A 24,762-nucleotide genomic window follows, 5' to 3' on the forward strand; every position below is an offset into this window, starting at 1 on the left:
GCATCATAATCGTCTTTCCTTGCTTACAAACATTAAGCAATGATATATTTCAAGTGAAGAAGAAATATGCATCATGAATACTCTTAAGCCATGCTTTAGAGAGCCATCACACCTAGGTCCAAATAACACTAGTGGCGTTAATTTACCAAATGTCATCATGGGATGAACATAGAGGGTCAAACACCTAACCTTTTGGTCTATCCATCAAACAACCTTCACACATGAGCTCTCTCTCAATAAGTAGACATAAGATATACTAGGAATAGAATGAATCATATATGATTTACAACTACATTGCATCAACTATACATACAAATGTTCTTTTTACCCACAATCTAATAAAGACGGCAAAACAACATTGGAGACTTGTCAAGCAAAACAACATTGGCGAAATTTGACAAGTCTTATTTAGTAGATATCATGAAAACGTGCTAAGAAAACAAAGTATAATGGGTTTGTGAAAATAATGATAAGTTCCTTAAGAGATGATAGATGCATTTAGAGCAAATAACACACAAAGCCAATGGATCTGCATGTCCTTCAATAAATATCACGATGACTTATTTATCACATCGTGAAGTGTCCTTCATTACATGTCAAGGTTAGTTATTTATCACATCTCTAGTTTACATCACAACCATTAAGGGCAACTTATTTGGGTGCCATGTGAGTTTGTATATGATGTTTAATTAAATTTATATTATGGTAGTGAGAAATTTTGTGACGTTATTAAATGTACAATATAATGGTACCATTGCACCCTTGATTACTAGATTGAACTACATTTGTATTGTAAATGCTACATTGGACCTACTACCACATTTGGTTTGATAGAAAATTGTATTACGATTTTCTTTATATTGAAATGTGAGATAATATATAATTCCAAGTCATATTATGCAACTCACATGAGAATCATTAAAATATTGTAGCTAGTAATACGATACTACATCCTTGAAGATAAGGAGAACCATCATGTTTGATAATCATCTTGGATTACCCTAAATGAGAACCAAACTTTTTCATGACCATCGATGGTTCACATGAAATGAGAACCAAAATGTCAAAAAAATAGTGTGGATCCAACATATTGTAATCATGAAACAATTATTGCCATTAGTGAGAGCCAAAATGTCTCTAATAAAATTTCTGGATCTAATTACTTTTGAGTAGTATTTGTTCTATCATTCAGTTGCATCTTCTATGCCATCAAAATCTTTCATCTTTGGAATGCTCTGCATGTTGGTTGAAACAGGCAACTCTATTCTTGGTACCAATTTCTTCCAAAACCAATGCTTTCTCCATAGTAATTCAATTAACTCTAGGGGAATGCCCTTGGTCTCTGGCATGAAGAGAGCCACAAAGGTAGTCATAAGAACAAGCCAACCTCCAAAGAAGAAGAAAATACCATATTTCATGGCACATAACATTGACAAAAAAGCTTGGGCTATAATAAATGTTGCCACCAAGTTCGCAAACACAACAATGCTTTGCCCTGTCGATCGAATATCCAATGGATATATCTCACTACAAATAAGCCATGTCAGTGGTCCCCATGACCATCCAAAACCAGCAACAAAGGTGCATGTTAAGAGTACAACTACAATTGCAGAGGAATGTGGAATAGGAACATTGCCACTTGAGACACTAACATCTTTTAGTGTCGCTGCTAGAATAGACCCGATCACAATCTATTAACAAAGAAAGAATTTGTGACGTTATTTAAAGAATCATTAAAATCACAATGGGAACCTCCAATTAATATACAAAATCAACAATGGTTAGCTTATTAAAAACAAACAACATACATGATTAAAATATTGTTTAAATGTATATTAAAATGTAGGTTGTTATATAATGAGTTTCTTTATGACACACACAATGGCAAAGTTTATTTAAAACAATGAGTGTGCATGATGAAAACACATTTTGAATGTACATTAAATTCAATTTCCAGTTTGTTAATATTTACACATCCGTCGTCAACGCATGTTTTTATAAATTAAGAACAAATTATATTTGCAAAAATATGATGTTGAAATAATAATATATTTACAAGAAATTTGCTTTATATAATCTACAAACAAGTCTTCGAAAGGTCACCTGGGATATGATCATTTGCAATCCACCTTCAAGTAGCAAAACTTTGCGACCCATTCTTTCGACTACGAACATAGAAGCAATAGTCGAAATGACATTAACTCCTCCAATTATAGCTGCGGAATAGAGGCTAGCATTGCTCTTGAAACCCACAGTGTCAAAGAGAACAGGAGCATAGAACATAATTGCGTTGATACCCGTCATTTGTTGAAATATGGCAAAGAGACTAGAAATAATCAATTGTGGCCTATTTTTAGGCTTAAATACGCTCCTAAAGGGGTTATGCTCTCGTGATTTGGCAATCTCACAAGCTCTTACCATCTCTTCAAACTCAAGGTCAACATTGCTGGTACCTCTAACCTTTTCCAAAATTGCGCGTCCCTCGACATGCTTCCCTCTCTCTATCATGCTTATTGGTGACTCCACTAGTAGGAGTCCACCTAACATTAGCATCAATGCCGGAATTCCGGCACCCAAGAGTGCAATTCGCCAAGATAAGCTTCCCTCTAAATACCCCACAACAAAATTAACTATATTTGCACAAAATATCCCGATTGTGATGTTCAATTGAAACATTGAATTTAATACTCCTCTCATGTTGGTTGGTGCTATCTCAGATAAATATATTGGTGCCGCCTACAATATAATATATAGAGTTAAAAAATACCTTTCAAAATATCAAACAATGAAGATGTGAAGAATATATAATGAGATGATAATATTCACTCAAACAATTAAAGACCAAAACATGCAAGCATGACCATATCACTCTAGAAAGAGTGGGATAAATTGTATCAAAACCTCACTTGATTGGCAAAACCAGCTCCAAATCCAAGCAATATTCTACCAATGATAAGCATGGCAAAGTCTTGGGCACCAGATGTAAGAGCGACACCTCCAAGGGAAATGATTCCGGCGATTATCATTGTTATTCGACGACCATAATGACTTGTCACGTATGAAGCACCAAATGTGGATACCAACCCAGCCAAGTACAAACACGATGTAAACGCTTGTAATCCTTGGTCGTTAAACTTACAATAGTTGCTTTCTTCCACTACTTTACTTCTCTCGATGACACTTGGAAAGAAGTGTTCTAAGAAGTTATTCATGGAAGTTACGCCACCTAGGAAGAGAACATCATAACCATTGCAGCCAAATTAGATCAACAATTATTGGCGTATTAATTTTTGTAAAGAAATGATCAAATTCACCCAATGTAATTAGCATGTTTTTTGAATATTTAGCCAATATTTCAATTGTATTTCCTTTTGGATCCATCCATGCACGCATACGCAATAACAAGCCCACAACGTATACCTGAAATGCCAATATTATAACCAAAAACAAGGCCACTAGATGCAGCTGTGAGACCCGATAAGATAACATAAGGTGTGACACCCCCGCTCTCCCCTTTAGTTGTTGCACCTGTATTGCTTTGTTCCACCATTATGAATTATACCTAGACACCTTGCGCCCAAGAATCACTGTGAGAAAATTTATTTAATGATAAAAAAACACTCAATTTTCGGCTCATAGGTTCATAACTTAATCATGCAGACGTATTTGAGCAAAGTAGACTGATAATTTCACATGGATGAATTTTACCATATTCTATGGGTGAATCAGAAAATGCATTCAAATGATCGTTTTTTACCGTATTCAATTGATGATTCAAATAATGCACTCAAATGTTAGTTTTAACGGGGTTGTAATCAAAGTTTCACTTAACATTGCAAAGCCTTATATCATGCCATCGAAAAATGCACGGATATGAAATTTGCCACTAACTAATGTCGTCTGCCAAGCTTGGCGCATGAAATTGAGATAGTTAGTGCATGATAAGGCAATACTAATGGTCACGATACATATCTATATCGAGATGTAAGTATAATTAAGAGTTATGTATGCGATGTATCAGAACTTCAACGAGGTTCATCTTGAGAGAGAGAGAGATTAAGCTAATATATAGATTAGGCTTACCTTGTCGATTCGATTATCTCCTCGTTTAATGGAAAATCACCCTTGCTCTTTCAAAAGGTTTCAATGAGAACGAGAGAGAGTTAATAGTTCATATTAGATGAAGACATTTCATATATATATTTAGACGACATGAACATCCCTCTCGATGGCATAATATTTTAATGCAAATATTGTATTTATATTATGTGAGGGACTACGAGATGGACAGACACATTAGAAGTTGTTAATGTGGGTCAAATAATGCAAAGCAATGCAACTAAAGATAAGGTTCTATTTTTGCATGGATTAACACCCAACACATTTATCACGTAATAAAAGCTTTTAATTAATATATAACCTTTGCATGCAATTCAGTTCATTCCCATTTCATGCAATTCATCCAAAATCCTTAGTATTGGGAAAGATTCTCCCTATATATACACAAGCTTGAGAATGTTACAAACATTATGATGATGAAAAGCCCCGGCCTTGTCATTATTGATCCATATGATATTCTAAGGTTGCATTCGTTTGGGACACCACATCACAATTCAAGCTATATATAAGCTTGGGCAAAACACCCTAGTAACTCGATGGGAACTTATTATACACCACATCACGAATCAAGCTATATATATGGGATAACCGCCTTGGTAACTTGATGGGTACACACTATACTACACCCAAAGTTTCTAGAAAATTGACTCCGTACAACTTGTATGTATATCTACCTTTGTGATTTATTCAAAATACTTGGTATGAGCTTATATGGGACATTGTTAATGTTGTCTTAAAAATGATCTCCTTGACATTGTAGGGTCTTCGATATGCATGTGAAATGTAATTCACTTCCCATATCAACAAGAGGATTTAAAGTGCTTATTATTTGATGTGTCACTATGAGTACCTATAATTCGCCAATGCCAATTTATACTCATATTGTCAAAACTAAAAATACCATTTGTATATGTGTTGGAATGCCAAGAGAAATATAAAAGGTAGATTAAATTACCTTTGTTATTATCCGGCATGCTTGTAGTCGAGCTAATGTATTGGATATTGGTCAACCAATTTTCAAGGCCATGGAAAAAGATATGCAAATGTATTCCATCCATTAAACATTAAACGTGTGTGAAAGTCAATTAGAGAATGTGCTAACAATGATTAATGTGTCTCATTTTCATCCAATGTTGTCATTTGGCACATAAAAGTGTGTGTTTGTAGATAATGGGGAATTAATTGGAACTCATGAGATGAATATTTTGAAACACATTGTATTTTGGATGAACGATATGTGCAACATATGCCTTGATGTCTATTATACAAGAACTAAAGTGTGGATGACAATGACAAGTGAGGATCGTATAATGTGTCAACGATAAAGGACATTAAACTCTCACTTCAAATATGGTAATTTACTGACAATAGTTTGTTTGATATGGAGAGGGGAAAAGCTCTAGGACATCTCTCCCACCTCCATCACATTGCTTTCATTAATCATTCCTAACTAACAAGTTTATTGCTTACATATTCCCAAGAGTAGCTATATTTGCTTCAATTTATGTGGAACTTGTTAATCAACACGAGTAAATGTGATATCCTCCCTTTTCTTCTCTATTATTAAAGTAGGGATTGGTGTAATTACCTCGCTTACTACACTGCACACGAGCACAACGTGGTATCATTATGCATAAACACAAGTAGAATATAGTTATGATAATTAGGTCGAGTAAGAAAATAACCAAGTTTGTACAAACCATGCATGATTAAACATCCTCTCATCGCGATCCATGTGTATGAAATGAAAGTTGATACATATACTAAAAACCCTCTTTCTTGCTATCCATGGACATGACATGAAAGTTAATTCATTCAAGTTTTTGTAGTGTGATTTCACAACTTTTAGAGTAATGTCAAAACCTCCTAAACAATTGGCATTGCTCTAAAAAAGTGTAGAGATTTGTCAAAACCTCCTAAACAATTGGTTGATTTGTCTTATCTCTAAAGGGGATGGAGCCTTAGAGGACATTAGGGCATGGTGGACAATCACATTACTCAATACAGTTTACAAAATTTATGCTAAGGTATTGGCATTGCGTTTGCAACCTTTATTGCATGATATTATTCATACTTCTCAGACAGGTTTTATGCAATATAGGAGTATATTTGATAATATTTTTTTGTTTTGGGAGTTGTCCACCTCAGCTATGGCAAAGAGAGAGGACTTAGTAATTTTATTGTTAGATTTTGAAAAGGCCTATGATAGAGTGAATTGGGACTTTTTAGAAGAGGTGATGAGAAGATTAGGGTTTCCAGAAGCTTGGATTATTGCAGTGTCAGCTTTGTATAGATTAGCTTATAGTTCTATCTTAGTAGTAGGAGGTAGAGGACAAAGGTTTCAAATGTCACAATCTGTTCGCCAAGGGTGTCCGTTAGCCCCTTTCTTATTTCTTATTGTTACGGAGGTATTTTCAGCATTTTTAAATTCAGCAGGTGCTGGGATCCAAGGGCTGGTCGCACCGATCTCTAACAAGATGATTTTAGATGTGGAGTTTGCAGATGATACAACATTATACATGCGCGTTGAAGAAGGTAATTTGTATAAAGCACAAGCTGCATTGGAAACATTTTGTGTTGCCTCTAGTGCAAAAGTTAATTGGTGTAAATTAGTGGGTTTTTGGGTTTCTATGCGACCATTGCCATCATGGAGACCATCTAAGTTTTTTCATTGGATTCAAGAAGGAGTTTTAGTTTGTTACTTAGGATGTCAAGTTGGCATAAATATGCATAAGGAGCAATTGTTAGCTCCTCTAATGTTATCACTTAGGAAAAAATTGTTGATTTGGGACACCATAGAGTTGTCTTTAGCAGTCAGAGTAATGATAGCTAATCAGGTTCTCCTTTCATCAATGTGGTATATTGCATCTACATGTTTGTTACATATTCAACGAATGGTTCGAAACTTTATTTGGATAGGACGAAGTAATAATGATGCTCGTGCGAATGTAGCTTGGTCGACACTTATGATGCAATTTTCTGATGGTGGTTTAGGGTTGGTAACCCCAGACAACCAATGTAAGGCTCTTTTGGCAAAATTTGTTATTAGGGCTATGTTGCTTGCTCAAGGTATATGGTCAGAGTTGCTTTTAAACTGATTGCTTGATATTAAACCGTTTACGGGGGGTTTTGGGCATTCTTGTCAAATTTTAAGACGAGACTGATAGATGGTTTATGGTTGGCATTTGTAAAGCATGGGTTGCTATTAAGTTTTTTTTTATTCCTAGATGCCCCTCTTCGAATGAAGAACTGTTGTGGCAACCTTTGATTTGGAATTTTATTTTTTCTGATGAAAGGGGTGTATTGCTTGGTAGTAGATTGCGATTACAGTGGGCTACGTTGGATAATGGTATAGCTGCCACGGTAGCCTCTTGGGGAAATTATGTTTTTCATCTTAATAATTCACAGTTAGATGCTACCATGTGTAGGGGTTTTAGACTTACGTTTGATGAAATTCAATTATCTTTAGGGAATTTTCTCTCTAATTGGTCGTCTTCTTTTGACCATGTTTGGTTTGGATATTTTACTCTGGTTGGTGTTATTATAGGAGTAAAAGGAACAACATCTCAAGGAGATTGTTACTATTTTGATGTGTCTGAGGAAGGAAGATTATGGCAGACTGATGTGGAATCATCAATTTGGCAAACTACATTGCAACCTCCGGTGAGTGTGATTGGTAAATCGGGTAAAAGATGGATTTTAGATCCTTCTCCTTCTTATAGTATGTTGTTTTGCCAACTATGGGTTTTTTTTTAAAAGTCATTGTTGGACTTGCATTGGGATCCATCAAATTATCTTTGGAAACATATAGATCCTTTGTCTCATACTAAATTTTTTCAAATTTTTCAATATTCTGTGAAGTTGGGACAACAATTGCTCTTATGTAGGAAATTTCATCTGCCATCCGCTATGAAAGTGTGGTTGGCGAATGGGGCCTCTTTAATGGATGCATCTAAATATTGGAAGTGGTTATGGAGTATGCAGATTCCCAGGAAGATTGTCCTTTTTCGTTGGTTATTGATCCATTATGCACTACCAGTTCGGGCTTGGTTGCGGCAATTAGATAGTAAGTCATGTGGTTTTGGTTGTGGATGTATGATAGAATCAATTAAGCATGTATTGTGGTCTTGTCCTAAAATTATGCAGAGAGTATTAAGGTTGTTGATATTGATACATGCTAATTCTGTGGTCACTTGGGGTGCGGTTAGGTGGGGCATTCTAGAGGGACAACTCTTGTTATATGAAAAGGAGGATATAGTGGAAGCCTTTCACATAGTTCCTCCTCATATACAAATGGTTCAACCTTTTATAAGTGATAGTTTGCAATTTAGGGATGATATTATCTGGAAGACAATTTCATCTATTCTGATGTGGGTAATTTGGAAGGCGTGATGCACATCAATATTTGATAATGTCACTCAAGATGCTTCTGTTATAATTGCTAAATTCTGGTTGTTACTTGTTCATACATTACGTGGTTAGTATGCAAAATTCATAGGCAATGGTGATGCCATTTCCAGGAAGCAAATGCATTTTAAAAGGATATGGACCTCTATGCTCATTTTTAGGGAAGATGGAAATCACACAATTTGGATGTATACTGTTCCCGTCATTTTGGGAAACAATGTCTACTAACTTTGTTTATGGACATTTTGTTGTTACAGATTTTGGGTCTATAGGTTACATTGAATGCTCAATTGCAGTTTGGGAGGAGTAGACAATAAAAATCTTGGAGATATGGTGTACAAATATGTGTAGTTCTGGTATATACACATCAAATCGACTATGAGGAATGGCGTTGGAAAGTTGCTGTTGTTGCACGAGTTGCAAGACGGATTATGAAAGAGAGGCATCAGTCAGACTTTGAAAAGCAGAAATCCAAAAACAACAACAACAAATTGCTTGAAGTTTAGCTAAAAACATTACTAGTTTCTAGCATTCGAGTAAAGCACTTCTTAGAGATGTTGTTAGAATAATAATGTTTCTATGTCAGTTTTATCAAGCAATAATTCAGAAAAAACTGCCATTGATAAGGTATCGTCAATGTTGTGGCATTTCTCAAAGTTTGTGCTCAGAGGAAGGATATTTGTGAAGGTTATTGAATACATGCATATATTGTGAGAAAAGGGTTGCTTGAAAAAAGCTTGTATCTAGCAACTTATTTTATCAACATGTATGCTAAATGTGTTGCTCTTTTAAAAGCACAAAAAGTGCTCGGAAAGTTGCCAACCCGAAATGTTATATCGTGGACTGTGTCAATTTTAGGTTATACACGAGAAGGCCGAATTTATGAAGCTTTAAAAGCTTCGAAACGATGCAAAACGAGGGCATGTCTCCTCATACCATCAACTTTATTTGCATCTTCAAAGCAGGTAGCATAGCAAGAGATGTAGAAATGGGCATAAAAATTCATGTAAAGATTGTTTCTAAGTGCTTTCCATTAAAAGATATCGCACTTGGAAATGCACTAGTGGATATGTATGCCAAATGTGGTTTGATTATTAAAGCGCAAGATGTATTTGAAGAGCTTCTAGTCCGAGATGGAGTTTCTTGGAATATTATGATCGACGAATGTGTGCAAAATGAACAAAATAACAAAGCATTGAAAATCTATCATATGTATGTTACTTGTGGTATGCTTGAGAAAGCAATAAAAGTACTAGAATACCTTCATCTTCGATATGTGTTTGCTTGATCACCCCTTATTGCTGGCTATGCTCAACAAATCGGCTATGATGAGAGTACAAGGGAATAAGTTGGTATATTTGTTTATCCAACACAACTTTTGTATTTCTTATGACTTCATAATACCAAGGCGTATCTTTTTAGGGGAAAAAAATAAAAAATAAAAAATAAAAAAAGTGTAGAGAAGTTTAACTAAGCCTCTATTTAACAAGGGTATTGAATTTGAAAAATCAAGTATAATGCTATTGGGTCATATGAAGCAACAATATCGATAAATGACAAGGAACTCTCTAAGTTTTTTCGTGGACTATTAGGATGTTATGGAGCTTGCACTTTAGTATCTAAGGATTTGACCACATTGTCACACATAACAATGACAGGGGACATTCTTCAATTTTTTTTATGAAGAGACATGTATGGTTCTACTTCATATAACGATAATTCATTGTATGAGAAACTTGGGATAAGTTGAAAAGATGCAAATGGAGTCATGCACCTAAAATCTAGACTATTGGAACTTTCACTATAGAAAAGTCACATTCTAGGTCATCCACATTTGTATTTGGACTGGAGGATGGGAGTACACATTCCTAATGTAGATACACGAGGACATGATAAAATTAGCATAACTTTTATGGGTAGAGAGAGATATATTGTCCTATCATTACATATTACACAATTTGACTAGGAATTCTCAACACATTCTTTCTATTGTTTATACCTAAACAAACAATAAAGACAACATTGATGTATGTGTCTTTACTAAGGGCATTTTTCGAGGCACAAGTTGATTGCATCAAGACAAAAAGTAAATGAATCTCTAGTGGTAAAATGTGCAATTCCTTTTTACACGTCAAGGTACATGCATACACACATCTACATACATATGTGTGTATTTGAGTTGCCAATGTTTTTCACATTGTACATTCAATATGTATGTATAGTATTGAACCAAACTCTAGCGCATCCACATTTTGTAGTGGAGAAGGATAAACTATTAAGGTAACCTTCATGAAAGGTGGAAGACAATTTAGTTAGGTAGAAAAAGATTGATTGTGCTCGACTTTAAGATCCACGTGACGTGTTTGGCTTCAAATATTTTGATGTAGAATGGTATCTTTGAGAAGACCAGGTCATTACCCATGTTTTCTTTTGTGACCAACAACACCGTAAGGGTTTTCTCGCATGGTACACAGAGAGAAAACGAAGCTACCACCCACGTTTGTTTTGATGGCACTATGGATTTCGACCAAGCATTGCGAGTAATATCGTGAATGGTATGGTACGTAAACGAGGCTTAACATGAGACGCAAACATGACAATGGCAGACAACTTCCTCACCCTAGAATGGTACATCGAGAAGACTTAGCAATCAAGCATGGTTCTTTTTTACTGTAGGAGAAGGCATCCGGCCAGCACGTCACGGAGAAAACGGAGGGGGGGGGGGAGTGGGTGGTAGAATATTACATAGAATGTGTGCGTAAGATTCCAAAGGCTATATGTACACGTGGTTGGCCAACATAGACCATGTTATCTCTTGAAATGGGGGAAACTCAGAACGAAGGAATTGAACAAACCCAGCACTTTTGATCGATTGAGAGTCAGACAATCGCAAAATGCAAAGCGAAGGAAAGATATATAGAAAAAAGAGCAGCGAAAATTAGATATAACATATATTTCCACGATTTATATCAAAAAACACGAAGGTTAATAAATAGAGATAAATAAATATAGAGAAAATCGCCTAAAAGCTGGAAAAAATAGAAACTAAAAAAATAAAAAAAAACACTATTTCTTCTAATATTTTTAAAAATGAAATTAAAAAGAAAAGCAAAAAGCAAATAGATAGACTGAATAAATTGGATGCATGGGGAGCGCCTTACCATCGCACATAAATAAGAAATAAATACAAAAGTGACAAATATATTAAAGTAGAACCAAAAAGATATTTAGTCGTATTTAAAAAACAAAACAAACAAATAATAATAATAATAACAATTTTTGCTCATCTAAAAAACCTTCCTGTTTATGTCGTCTCTTCTTCTTCTTCTTTCACTGTCGCGAAGTTTTCCTTGAGTCCTTTTCCTTCTTCTTCTTGCCATGGCATCTTTCTCCTAAACTACTGAAGCCTAAACTAGCACTTTCCTCTCTCCTACCTATTTCATCCCTTGCTTCTTATTCGTATTAAATCGGCAGATATGGCTTGGAGCTTCTCTGCTTCATCCTTCTGTGTCACTTCCACCTCTCCATCGCCTCATGCTTCTCATGGATTGCAGAAGAACAAGAAGCTAGAAAGATTCTTTCATTCATCTCCAGCTGAAACATGTAAGTTTTATGCACATTACTTGTCTATTCCTAAAATAAGATGTGCTAGTAAGTTTCATGTGCCGTTCTCCTGTCTATTATATATTTTTCTCGATCATGATAGTAGATTTCACTGTTTTAATAGGCCTTTGTTCTATTTATTCCTAGACTGAATAAACTTTGGATTTATTGTTAGAATAATTTGTGTACAAATTGAATAAATATTCCTCCTGCGATTAATTGATGTTTACATTCATCCATTCATAACATACATAAATACATACAAACTAGGTTCAGTATTCAGTGTTTAAGTTCAATGTGTAATTTTCGAGTTGATTCTATTTCTGGATTGTTTGTGAGAGTAAATTTGGCATATATAATTACTATTTTTTATGTTTTCTACTGGATTTGTAAGCGTAAATTTCCATTTTTCGTTGATTCCTTTTCTGATGTGTAACTTCACTTCAAATTTTCTGCTATTTCTTCTTAAATGTGTAAGCTTAAACTCAATCTTTTTTATTGATTCCATTTTTGATGCATAAGTTTGATGCAACTTTCAATGTTGATTCCGTTTTTGGCTTCTGCAGTTGGTCTTCCAGCATCTAGTCTTTGTGATATGTCTTCTTTTTTGATGTGATTATATGAATAAACCTGAATCTGCACAGAGTCTTTCTGCTTGTCTTCAATGTATGATTTTGATCACATTTTCTGGCTGATTCCAAATTTTGACTTGATTGGGAGAGTAAATTTGACATCTACAGTTATGCTTTATGCTGTGTCTTCCTAAAATGTGTTAGTTAAATGTATCTTATCTTGTGGATCCCATTTCTGGCTTGGTTCTGAGAATAAAACATTTAAGCGTTCATCATTGATTTGATTTCTAGCTTGATTGTGGAAGTAAATTAGAGGCTCTGCAATCAGTCTTTCTGCTACATCTTCTGAAATATGCAAGTTAAATGCATATTTCCTTGTGATTCTATTTTTTTGTCTTCACAGTAGCATAGCTCACCTACTTTCCAAGAAAGTATGTCTTACTTAAGTCTGCAACATGTAGCCATCATGTCAATGATGCAACTAATACTTATCAAAACTGATGTTTGACACTATTTTATTAACATATGAAGCATTTTAACTTGGCAAGCCTATGACCATTGACAAGGCTTGCTTGAAACTCATTAACATGATATGGTTCTGAATTTGCATTAGTTCGGTAATGTGATGAACAATTGGGTAATTGTACATAAGTGTACACTCAATTATCACGAGAATGTCAATTACATCCTCCATCTTGCACATCAACCCCACTAGTGTAAGCTGTACAGTTATATTCAAGATCCAATACTTAGTGAAAGATAAAAGTGGCCATATGGAAGCAGGAGATGATGAAAGTTTATACCCATATATTATGAAATTGATTTCTAGGAAAAAAGATGAATACCAACACCAGCAGAACGTTAAAAATTCAACGTCAAGTTTTCTAGGACAAACATATTCACTGTGACTCTTCGAGAGAATTAGAAGAAAAATTGAACTTATAGTTGTCTTTCAATATTCATGACAGTTACAATCTCTTGCTTAATTTCTTTTGAAGGCAATGACATGCATAATTGTGTATTTCCTAAACTCTAATTAAAAAGTGCATCTAACAACAATTTTGCAATTTTGAGTTGTTGGACAGCACAGTTAAGCTCTATTTCTTTGCACGCTGCTTGTTTTTCTCCATCAGCTGAAGCTATTGTAACTGGACAAAAACGAGTTTCTAGTTTCAATGAACAAGGTATTTATCTTCTATCTATAAATCACTCACATTCATAATGTTACTTCTCTCATTCATATATGCTGATGACATTCCTCATTTCTAACTCTCTGGAGACACGACAAAGACTTCTAGATGCTTTCAAGTCATTTTGTACAGACAAAGAATTTTCAGTCAGCCTTCATAAAACTACAGTGATGGTGTTTAGCACAACTCAAGCATGGTAATAAGATCAAAACCTGATTTCTTACCGAGAAACGAAAAGGTTGCATACACATGATCCTACACATACCTAGGAATAACATTCACGAGGTCTCATTTACTCTACAGGAGGCTGCATGTGCTCGACTGTTCTGTGGATATATAGCTCTTCGTGCCCTTGAAAGACAATAAGCACATAATACAATTTCAAGAACCATGGAAAAAATTGTGCTTGTTTCATACACAACAACGTAGGCTCTTCTCTATGGGATGGAACTTGGGGAACAAGACTTCATAGGGCATATAATTTGAGAGATTTGGAGAGGCATCTTCTCCTGATGATTTTATGATAAGATGCCATTTTTGAGATGGGAGCAATCCAAATAGTGAATGAGACACTATCGAGATAAATGATTTGTATCCAATAGATTTGGGAGCTCTCAAAGCAAATGAACTCAAATTGTTACTGTCGTCATCAAAACAACTTGCAGGATTGGAAGATAACCATTGTTGGTATGCTGTAATGCAAGACACAAGATAAATATAATTGCACTAACCCAATTCAATATAGCTTGGATCATCTACACTTGGGCATGGCCAAAGTTAGAAAGAATATAGTGCTTGATGTGAATACTATTAAATTGGGTAATGGAAGAATATGGATCAGCCTCACACGCCTCGTGATAGGAAGTTGAACCACTATAATAACCTCATTTTATGGTTGTCATCAAGGGGATTGTCATTAGCAATCACCAATGTTTGGGTTGGGTTGGGTTGGGTTTGAGAGTCAAAAACTCAAACCCTTCAATTTGGAGCTTAAACTTCACCATGAAATTGTTTAAGCAGATTTCGTTTAAACTGAAACCACGTGAAGCTCAAACGAAATGGTTCAAGAGATTTACAAACCGTTAAGCTGTTTAGCCATTGAGTTGCAGTTTCACGGTTTGGTTTTGAGGTCTGGCCAATATTTTGTGTTAACTTTTGCACAATTCTTTAAGAAAAAGTATTCCAACCAAAAGTCTCCTATTTACAAACTGCAAAGAAGAAAATATTGGATCTCAGATGTTATATAACTTCTAATGTTAATAGACTATAGCTCTTAACTTTATGAAGTTAATTCATATTTAATATATATCTCAAAAATGCCTTAACAGTAAACTGTTAAGCCAATTAAGCCATGGTTTGAAGCTGTTTAAACAGCAAACTGTTAAGCCAATAAAGGCTCTAATCGAACCAAACTGAACCTTTGAACCCCCAAGATAAACAAAACCCAAACTGAGCCATTTGCAAATTTCAAAACTTGAACCAAACCATTTAAACTGTTAAGTCATTAAGCTATGGTTTTTGTGGTTTGGTTTGGTTCAAACCAAACCATTTCCTATTACTAATCATTATTAGGACCTCTAGGACCTCTTGCATGGATACACTATATACTTTGTGATATGATAAGGCAAGTCAGGACTTCTTGACTTCAGTTAGAGATTAGACAAGAAAAGATGCAGTCAAAGCTAAGGCAGAATACTTTTGTAAATTGTGCCGTGAAGTTGTGGAATTAGAGGTACATTATGTTTGTAATGATATAAATTTCTATGAAATAGGCCGATAGTTGCTCACCATTTCATAAAAGGAGAAACAAGAGTGGCAAATAAATGAAGAAATGGACTGTTTCATGTCCCTTTGAAACGATGATGTGCCCCAAAAATAGGACTAAATTTTCATATTGATATACGCTACATATAAAATACTACAAAGTTCACATTTAAATTGTTTAAATTCATCAATAATTATTTATGTATTTTCATTCTCAATTTACACTAGTCTGTATTGTATACAAATTTCCAAATTACAATAGAGTGAGGTTTTATGGCAAACTATAAAATGCAAATTTTCTTAACCAAGTTTCAAAAAATAAATTGATGATATTATGGCCAAGAAATGTGGAGGACAGGGTGGAGGATAGGGAGAAAGAAAGAAAGATATATTAACGTCTTTTAAGAGGCCAAAATGGCCTATAAGACCAAATAAGAGATTACATCTTGAGTGTTGTCTTGTCTTTGAGAACAGATCAAAATAAAATAAATACTACACAGTAAATATAAAAGTAAATAAGATGAAAAGAGAAGAAATGAGGGAATCTGGTTTTTGGCACATGTGAGATTCTCAAGTTAGGTATATTGTAGCTTTTGTCTTCGAAAGATCTCTAGCATAGGTCGATCCAGAATGGAAATGTCTCCGAAGAGAGAGAAGCACCTACGATGGCGGGAGATAATGGATTTTATTTGTCGATGACAAGGGTGTTGAGGTCGTGGTCCATCGGGGCGTGGCCTATGTGCATGGCAAATTGCTATTGCCTGATCAATTGTAACCCCTTTGTTATGTCCTGGTCTGGAGCCCATTTGTGTATCCCGTGATGGACTTGTAGGATTAGTAGGAGTGATGGTGCTAAAGAAAGTTGTGATTGTTCTTTGTGGATGAGCTTGTGGCTGTATTCTTCAACAACTTTTCCCGATGTCTCTTGAGCTCTAGCAAGAAAAGTCCTAGGCATCGTTGGTCCTCATATTCCATTACCTTGCATAGTGGGCCAAAGCCTTGTTTAAAGAGGCAATGGTATCTCCCTCTGATTTCATAAAAGACACTACAATGACAAACATAGTGTTCCTCAGATTCCACTCCTTGATGACACAATTGGCAAATTCTCTCTTCTAGAGGTAGTCGTGTATATCTGCCTACCTCAATATGTAGCTGATGTGATGAAGTTCTTAGCTGCCCTATCACACTACGCAGCGCATAAGATAGATGTATGTCCATATAAGGTGGCCTGATGACGAATCCATCCTCCGATGTATGTAAGAAGTGCGTCTTATAGTGGGCCATCTTTGTACCAAGTGGTATTTTGGGGCTGATCCATGTTATCTTGTTTTCCAAGTTAATAATATCAGTCCGGATCACTCTATTCTTTTCCACTTTGGTCATATTTAGGTGGGGACAGTCCAAGCTATATTGGAACGGCGGTAGTGCATTTATACTCATGCCATGTGACTCGAACCAACAATGAGTGTCTCCATTTTCAGCCAGTTGTCTTGATGACATAAGTGCCAACCTTGGGTACCTTTGTTTAGGAGAGAGAGGCGACAAGAAAAGCTATATTAACTTTTTCAAATGGCCAATGTGACCAAATGTTACATCCATGTGAATAGTAGAAGGAAAGGAAGCTATATTAACGTCTTTTAGAGGTGAAAATGGCCTACTAATGCCAACCATAAGGCCGAAATCGGCCTATAAGAAATCAAGATTACAAATATGGGTGAATTCAAGTTATTCATACTTAAACAACACTAAAAGCTCTAGGTTTCGTGAAGATCCATGATAATGATCTTACTGCATGAGGTATTACTGGTAATGATTTTTGAGTTGATTTTAATTGCATAAATATTATGCAATGGATGTGTGGTGGTGAAGGGACATGGGATTCAATGTTTGCTGGTGCAATATAGTGAGGTTATGGCCAAGTTCACTAATTGCACCTCGGTGTCCTAAGGCGGATCAAACATGATGATCAATGATCTCTATGATCTAGTGCTGGTATGACTCATCTGCCTTGTCTCTAAGCGCTGATTGTCTCATTGTCGGCATTCCTCAGCTCACTCAGTGGTCACTCCTTAGCACTTGTTAGTGGAGGTGCAGGCCTATGGAAGAAGTAAATGATCTGGGAAAAGAAACCAATGATGTGTGATTGATGTTGCATCTTGTGTGCTAATATAAGGGTTGATTCCCTATGATTTTGAAGCTCAAGAAACTTCAGCCAAAATGATATTGTCAGCTTTCTCAATCATCTGATGAATGGCGGTGAGCTCCACATGATGAATTAAAGTTGTAAGATGAAGAAATGAGTCTCAAGGAAAATGTAAAGAGAGAAAATTAAGGAAAAGAGAAAGAATGCTATTAAAAAAAGAAGGAAAAGAATAATAAAACTGTTGTCATATTTTAGAAAAAGAAAGAAAGAAAGAAAGAAAGAAAGATATATTAACAAAGAAATATAGCTTAGTTAGTAAAACTGCATAAGGCACTGGATGATTTTGTGAGCTAACGCTCTATGTCTAGATGGCATTAAACTTCCTTTGAAAAATCTCTAATATGACACTGGATGATTTTGTTAGCTAAGCAATTAACAAATCTCTAATATGGAACTGAATGATTTTGTTAGCTAAGCAATAAATGTTCTATGTTTAGATGGATTGCAACTCCCTTTCAAAAAACTCTAATATGGGCCAATCTAAGATGGGAGAGTTCTTTTAATCAAGCGAAGGAATGTGCATTTATGTCATGCGCTCTGTAGTGTGATAGGGAAGCTCAGGACCTCCTCACGTTAGTTAGAAATTTAAATATATAGAACTGCATGTGAATCTATCTATGGAAGAATGGATTTGCCAATTGTGCCATTGAGGGGTGGAATTGTAGAACACTATGTTTACCATTGTGTTGGTTTTTTATCTAATAAGAGGGAGATACCACAGCCTTTTTAAGGAAGATTTTGACCTACGATGGGATGTAATGGAATATGAAGATAAATGGTGCTTGGGTCTGTTCTTGATAGATCTCAAGTGATTAAGGGAGAAGTTGAAGCACAGCATACAGCCACAACAATTGACTAATAGAGAATGATCATGGCGTTTTTTAGCTCCATGACTCATGCTACAAGCCAATCAAGGGCTACATGGGTCTTGACTTGGACACTTGAAAGGAGTTACTATAGATCAAGCATTGCAAATGTGTCATACATGTAGGCTACTGCCATCTAGATCCCAACCCATGCACCGACCCTTTTTATCAATAAATAAAGTCTATTTTGGCCTCGTAAAAGATGACAATATATCTTTCTTTCTTTTTTCCACTGTTGGGTGCATTATCAATAATGCATTTATTAACTTTATTTTAAAGGGTTCTTGCTTTTGTTCCTCTTTATGACATCATTTAAATATTGTTTTATTTTATATGTGAATGAATGTATGCACGAGTTGGTCTTTTAACTAGGTCTGGAGAATTGTCTACCTTTCTAGGTTTAATCTTGCCTCCTACAAAGTAAAGGAATTTAACATGAAGATTTCCTAATGAAAATGCATGTCGAATAATCTGGCTCTGTTTTGGGATTATTATCTTTAGGGAGACTGTTACGGGTTGAAGCAACTTCATCCAACTCCCAACAATCAACTGCAACGGTGCCTGAACCACCTGAAGGATTTCTTGTTCCTGGTGTATTAGAAAGCATTAGTGGCGGAACTATTGATGAGCTTGTTAGTGATTCGGAGAAAATTGCTGAAAAGATACAGGTCCATTCCTTTCTATTTCATATTTCAATTCGATCATGCATTGATATCCATTTTGGAGGGAAAAAGATGAAATATCCTCTATTATATGATGTTATCATAGTTAGAACCCCAAGTTTTAAGAAAAAGAATACCCAAAGCGTTTTTAAGTACATCCTAACAACAAAAAAAAACATTACTTTCTACTTTATCATGGCTGCAGAAAGGAGAAAGAAAGATATATTAGCGTCTTTTAAGAGGTCTAACTGGGCTATGAGATTGAACGAGAGATTGCACTGTAAACTGTTGCCTAGACTTTGAGAACTCCTAACCAAATTACTATAAGAACACTTGGTAATGCTTAGCTAGTTACAATATTTGGTACCTCAAGCTGTTTTACTCATCTGACTTTATTTGTTTTGGTCGGTTGGTCTCAAATGCGAGATAACATGGTAATATGGAATCCTTTGTTTGGTCTTATAAGCCACTTTGGCCTCTTAAAAGACGGTATGGTAATGCTTAGCTAGTTACAATATTTGGTACCTCAAGCTGTTTTACTCATCTGACTTTATTTGTTTTGGTCGGTTGGTCTCAAATGCGAGATAACATGGTAATATGGAATCCTTTGTTTGGTCTTATAAGCCACTTTGGCCTCTTAAAAGACGGTAGTGTGCAGACACTGGAATATGTTTCTATATTTCTTTCTTTTTGTTACAATATACCTAACTTGAGGATCTCACATGTGCCAAAAACCAGATTCCCTCATTTCTTTTCTTTTCATGTTATTTACTTTTATATTTACTGTGTAATATTTATTTTATTTTGATTTGTTCTCAAAGACAAGACAACACTTAAGATGTAATCTCTTATTTGGTCTTATAGGCCATTTTGGCCTCTTAAAAGGCGTTAATATATCTTTCTTTCTTTCTTTCTCCTCTACTTCTCCTCAACAAACCAATCCCAGTGGTTTCACATATTTTTAGAAGAAATGAATAAGATTAAATGAAGATTATCTGTCTTCTTACAGTCTGTGAATGATGGAAGTGAGAGAGCAAGCTCTTCGCTTTTCCAAGTTGATTTCATTCCTCGAGTTATTCCACCACCTGGTGAAGGTCAAAGAATCTACGATCTGGATCCACATTTGAATGGTCATCGTGCGCATCTTGACTATCGGTAATGAAGCACTGGCATGCTATTTTTTATTTGTTTTCGTGCTATTAATTTTACTCTCCAAGGAGAGTTAAATAAAAATACTTGATTTTTTTCCTGGGCAAAAAGAGTTGAAGATGAAATTGTGTATGTTTACATAAGATTTGTTTTATACATTTCCACATATCCAGTGCATCTTACTACCCCCATGAGCCTCGGCTCTCAGAGAGCCTTAACACTTCTTCAAACTCACTCACACAAGTAGGTGTCGAGGTAGCATTGTGGCATCATCACCCAAGCTAGGTAGGCAATGAAAACCTAATGGAGGATGAATAATACTTACTTTTCCCATGCTCAACATATAAGGTAATTTGTGAAAAGTATGATGACTTGTTAGACAGGATGATGACTTGTTAGATGCAAAGTGACATGTTCATTCGGTCCCATAGGTCGAAATTGCCTCATAGACAATAGAAAATATATTATATTCTATTCTATATGAAATGTGTGGAGGAATAGCGGCCTACATAAGATTTTATTGAGTACATTTCCATGTATCCAATCACATCTTATTACACCATGAGCCTTGGCTCTAAGAGAGCCTTAACACTTCTTCATACTCACTTGCTCAAGTGTGGTGTCGAGGTAGCATTGTGGCATCATCACCCAAGTATGAAGATATGCAAGGTAGGGAATGAAAACCTAATGGAGGATGAATATTACTTGCTTCTCACATGCTCACCATGTAAGGTAATTCATGAGAAGTATGACTACTTACTAGAAGGGCATGATAATATAAGTATAATACTCAAGGGCGAGCACATATTTGTGTGCATTATCTTCACATAAGAGAGTTTTTACTACATGTAACCCTCTTCCTAGGAAGGACTCACATACAAGATATTTTTATTTGGTCCCTCAGGTCAAAGTTGGCCTCCTCATTGATGGTAAAAATCTCTTATATTCTATTCTATATGAAACGTTGGGAGGAATAGTGGGCTATATAAGTGTGTAAATATTAATCTTAAGAAGGATGCCCTTAACAACAATTCTAATATTAAGCCCAATGGTTTCTTTCGAAGTAAACCTGTAAAAATGAGCCACCAGTGATTTCTAATATGTAAAGTGGTTTCTTTCGAGGTAAAAGTGTGTGAGTTACCTATGATTGATTATAGGCTGAGGAGATTTAATCTGTATATATTATTACCCATTACGATGGTTGTATATAAGCCTGTATAAGATATACAATTGTGAAGCTTATGTTTTAACTATTAAGTGTTATCATTGTGTATTACAATATGAAAAAATTAGGTTTGCTCTATGAGAATTACAACAGTTTTGAATAAAGAGTGCGTACATTTCTTGGTGAATGATTGGGACATGATCTGCTGCCAGATTTGAACAATACAAGAGAAAAAGAGAGTTTATTGATAAACATGAAGGAGGTCTAGAGGCATTTTCAAGGGGATATGAAAAAATGGGATTCACCAAGAGGTATGCAACTGTGCTTCTGTTAATGATTATTATGAGCAATATATTTAACTCTTTTTCTGTAAAGTCATAAATGCATGCATGTATTATAATTCCTGATTACTGTATAAGAAAGGCGTTTTTTGCTTCATGATTATGAAATAAATAATTTAAAAACAAAACAAATAACTGAAGGGATATCGATTGACCAATCTGTATACTATGTGGGCAGTCATATAGATGCTCATGATGTGACCTTGCATTAGCACAGCTATTCTTGGTAGGCGCTATCAGCAGGATCAGACATGCCAATTTTAAAGTTTTATAAGTGATGAACTTACTAGTGGAGGATCATTGTCTGCATGAATGTGGATTGACCTTATTTCTGTAGTCATACACTGGGCTCTAAAGTGTCATTGGATTTGCTGTTTTTCTGGATTTTGCTATGGGAGCAATTGAATTGTGATTTTTCTGGATTTTTAAAAGCTATAAGGGCATACCTATTAGATAGAGAGTATTGCCTAGCTGCTGAATGCAGGGTCAGTGTTTTTGCCTGTCAGGTCATCATGTGACTGGTCAACCATCATCATTTATTTTCCGTTTATTCTCTGCCTTGTGAGTCATGATCTCACCATCCGTGTCATCGACAGATAAATACCATTATCTCCTCCCATTGCAGGTGCTTTCCTCTTGTCAAAGACCTCTCCATTCTGGTTCAACCTATGCTAGAGATCTTTTGAAGATGAAAATTACAGTTATCTGACTAATCTTCTGTGTATAGATGATGTGATTGTTTAGTCTCGTCTTATTTCTATTTCTATTTACTTTTTTTACTTTGTTCCATTTACATATTTTGGTTTGTTCTTCTCAAAGACGAGATAACATTTTAAGATATAATCACTTGTTTGGTCTTATAAGCCTCTTGAAAGATGTTAATAACTCGTTCTTTCTTTCTTCATTCTGCCTTAAGCTAAAGGCATCTTATATATATTTAATGCTACTTTTACTTATATTTACATTGGTTAGCTGTCCACCAAGATGAGACCATTTTCAGATGTAATGTCATCTAGTCACATAGGTCAATAAAGCCTCTTACGACATGTTAATATTTCTTTCTTCTTTCTGCTATGCCCATATTTCCTTGATGGGTCCGTTTCTCTGAAGGATTGCAGTTTATTCACTTGCAGCAATTATCTGTAAAATTACAATCTGATCAGGGTTCAGATTCACTCAAGTGACATTCTATAGAATATATCCAAATGTACTATTTTGATTAGAAAGATGTCCCTAATTTCATATTTTCTATGACATAGGTTTTCTGATGGCTTTAAACATAGTGAGGTTAGCTAAATTTTTAACAAATTTGGATAGTCATTGTAATCTGTTTTTTCTTCACTATTCTCTAGTTCAAACTTTGTCCTTTCTTCGTGGTTGCAGTGCTGAAGGCATAACTTACAGAGAGTGGGCACCTGGGGCAAAGGTAAATTGATACATTGTGATGCTTAGATTTATTTATGTGCAAACGAACTTGCTCCTGTGCAATCTTCAGCTCCATTTTATGCTGTAGGCGGCATCTTTAATTGGAGACTTCAATAATTGGAATCCCAATGCAGATATTATGAAGAAGGTATGCATGCTGTCAGTTTTTGTATAGTTCTGATATATATGGATCCCCAAATGAATTTTTGTCAAACTTCTGTATTACAGAATGAGTTTGGAGTCTGGGAAATTTTTTTGCCGAACAATGTTGATGGATCTCCTGCTATCCCACATGGGTCAAGAGTTAAGGTATGCCATGATTCTTGGGCATGAAGATCTCAATCTTGATCTCATCGGAGATAATAAAATGTAGCAAGTATAAGCAAAAACATGTTACAATTTTAAATTCGTGAGTGGATAAATTGTGGGCTGTATAAGGCATGTATTTCTGATTAATCTGAATGGTCATAGGCAGTATAAAAACAAAGAACAAGAGAGCATTGAGACTTTGTCGTGATATTTGGGAAACTATGTGTAGATAGAAGTTTGATATTATCCTGATATTTAGAAAGCTACATGTAAGTGGATCTCCATAATGCAGTTAAACTTGTGAAAAGAATTCCAAAGATGCTACTCATGTAATACTTGGACCGTATTGGTTATGTTGCAATTCTGGAAAATTCATTTTGCAACCCAATAAGAGACCTAAACTTCCTTTTTATTGGTAGATCGGAGGTATCATGGATCGTAATGTGTTATTGGTTACAAATGTTGTTACACGTTAGCAGGATGGTTATACAGCTTTCAGAACAACAAACACATCTTGATTATGATTATTGTCTTTAAGAGAACATAATTGCCTATAAGACCTGACAAACATTACAAATTTTTATGTTCATTTACCGATGTGAGGAACAAAAGACAAAAACAAAAGAAAATTGTCTTTCGTACGCTAGCTTAAACAAATGACTTAAAATGTAATCATTAATAGTGAATAATCAGGTTTGGTGCCTGTACATCGAACCTGAAATTTTTAACATGTGAAAATAGTCTATCGTGGAGCGATCCAATATGGAATAATTGGTAGAATGAGGGTGTCTCCGATGATGTGTGATGATGGCCTTGATCTTGTGAAGATCGCATATTGAAGTCATGCTCCTGGTTGGCATTAATGATGTCCATGCCAAAGAGAAATGGCTCTAGTTGTTGGAACTCCGCTGAGATGTGAATCCACTTTGGCTTGGATGTTTGCGTGTACACCATGAGGAGTGTCCCTAGTAGTATCTGTACATAGAA

The 24,762-nt window shown here is 35.4% G+C and overlaps 2 protein-coding genes across 2 annotated transcripts in view; one reads left to right on the top strand and one right to left on the bottom strand.

Moving 5' to 3' along the window:
- Window positions 1–1,184: 1,184 nt before the first annotated feature.
- Window positions 1,185–3,550, bottom strand: LOC147856592 (sugar transport protein MST4-like). Its single transcript, XM_087329138.1, has 4 exons — window positions 3,421–3,550; window positions 2,907–3,226; window positions 2,104–2,736; window positions 1,185–1,691 (listed from the first exon to the last, which is right to left on the bottom strand). The coding sequence occupies exons 1-4, from the start codon at window positions 3,548–3,550 to the stop codon at window positions 1,185–1,187; spliced, it is 1,590 nt and encodes a 529-aa protein (XP_087185264.1).
- An 8,292-nt stretch (window positions 3,551–11,842) lies between these two features.
- Window positions 11,843–24,762, top strand: part of SBE2.2 (starch branching enzyme 2.2) — a 38,228-nt gene continuing 25,308 nt past the window's right edge. Inside the window, exons 1-8 of the mRNA XM_087329020.1 lie at window positions 11,843–12,129; window positions 13,787–13,885; window positions 19,226–19,392; window positions 20,396–20,541; window positions 21,913–22,011; window positions 23,425–23,467; window positions 23,555–23,614; window positions 23,695–23,775. Of these exons, the coding sequence (XP_087185146.1) occupies window positions 12,003–12,129; window positions 13,787–13,885; window positions 19,226–19,392; window positions 20,396–20,541; window positions 21,913–22,011; window positions 23,425–23,467; window positions 23,555–23,614; window positions 23,695–23,775 (822 nt within the window). The 5' untranslated portion in view covers window positions 11,843–12,002. The remainder of the gene's footprint in view (window positions 12,130–13,786; window positions 13,886–19,225; window positions 19,393–20,395; window positions 20,542–21,912; window positions 22,012–23,424; window positions 23,468–23,554; window positions 23,615–23,694; window positions 23,776–24,762) is intronic.

The sequence above is a fragment of the Azolla caroliniana genome, unplaced genomic scaffold (genome assembly GCF_043228905.1).
Source record: "Azolla caroliniana isolate FFs.n. ecotype wild unplaced genomic scaffold, voAzoCaro1.0.p SCAF_13, whole genome shotgun sequence".
In the NCBI taxonomy this organism is placed as follows: Eukaryota; Viridiplantae; Streptophyta; class Polypodiopsida; order Salviniales; family Salviniaceae; genus Azolla; species Azolla caroliniana.

Coding starts and splice junctions, on each gene's coding strand:
- LOC147856592 (XM_087329138.1), bottom strand. CDS start 3,550: ATGGTGGAACAAAGCAATACAGGTGCAACAACTAAAGGGGAGAGCGGG. Junction 2,737..2,906: donor GAGCTGGTTTTGCCAATCAA/GTGAGGTTTTGA, acceptor ATTATATTGTAG/GCGGCACCAATATATTTATC. Junction 1,692..2,103: donor TGCAAATGATCATATCCCAG/GTGACCTTTCGA, acceptor CTTTGTTAATAG/ATTGTGATCGGGTCTATTCT.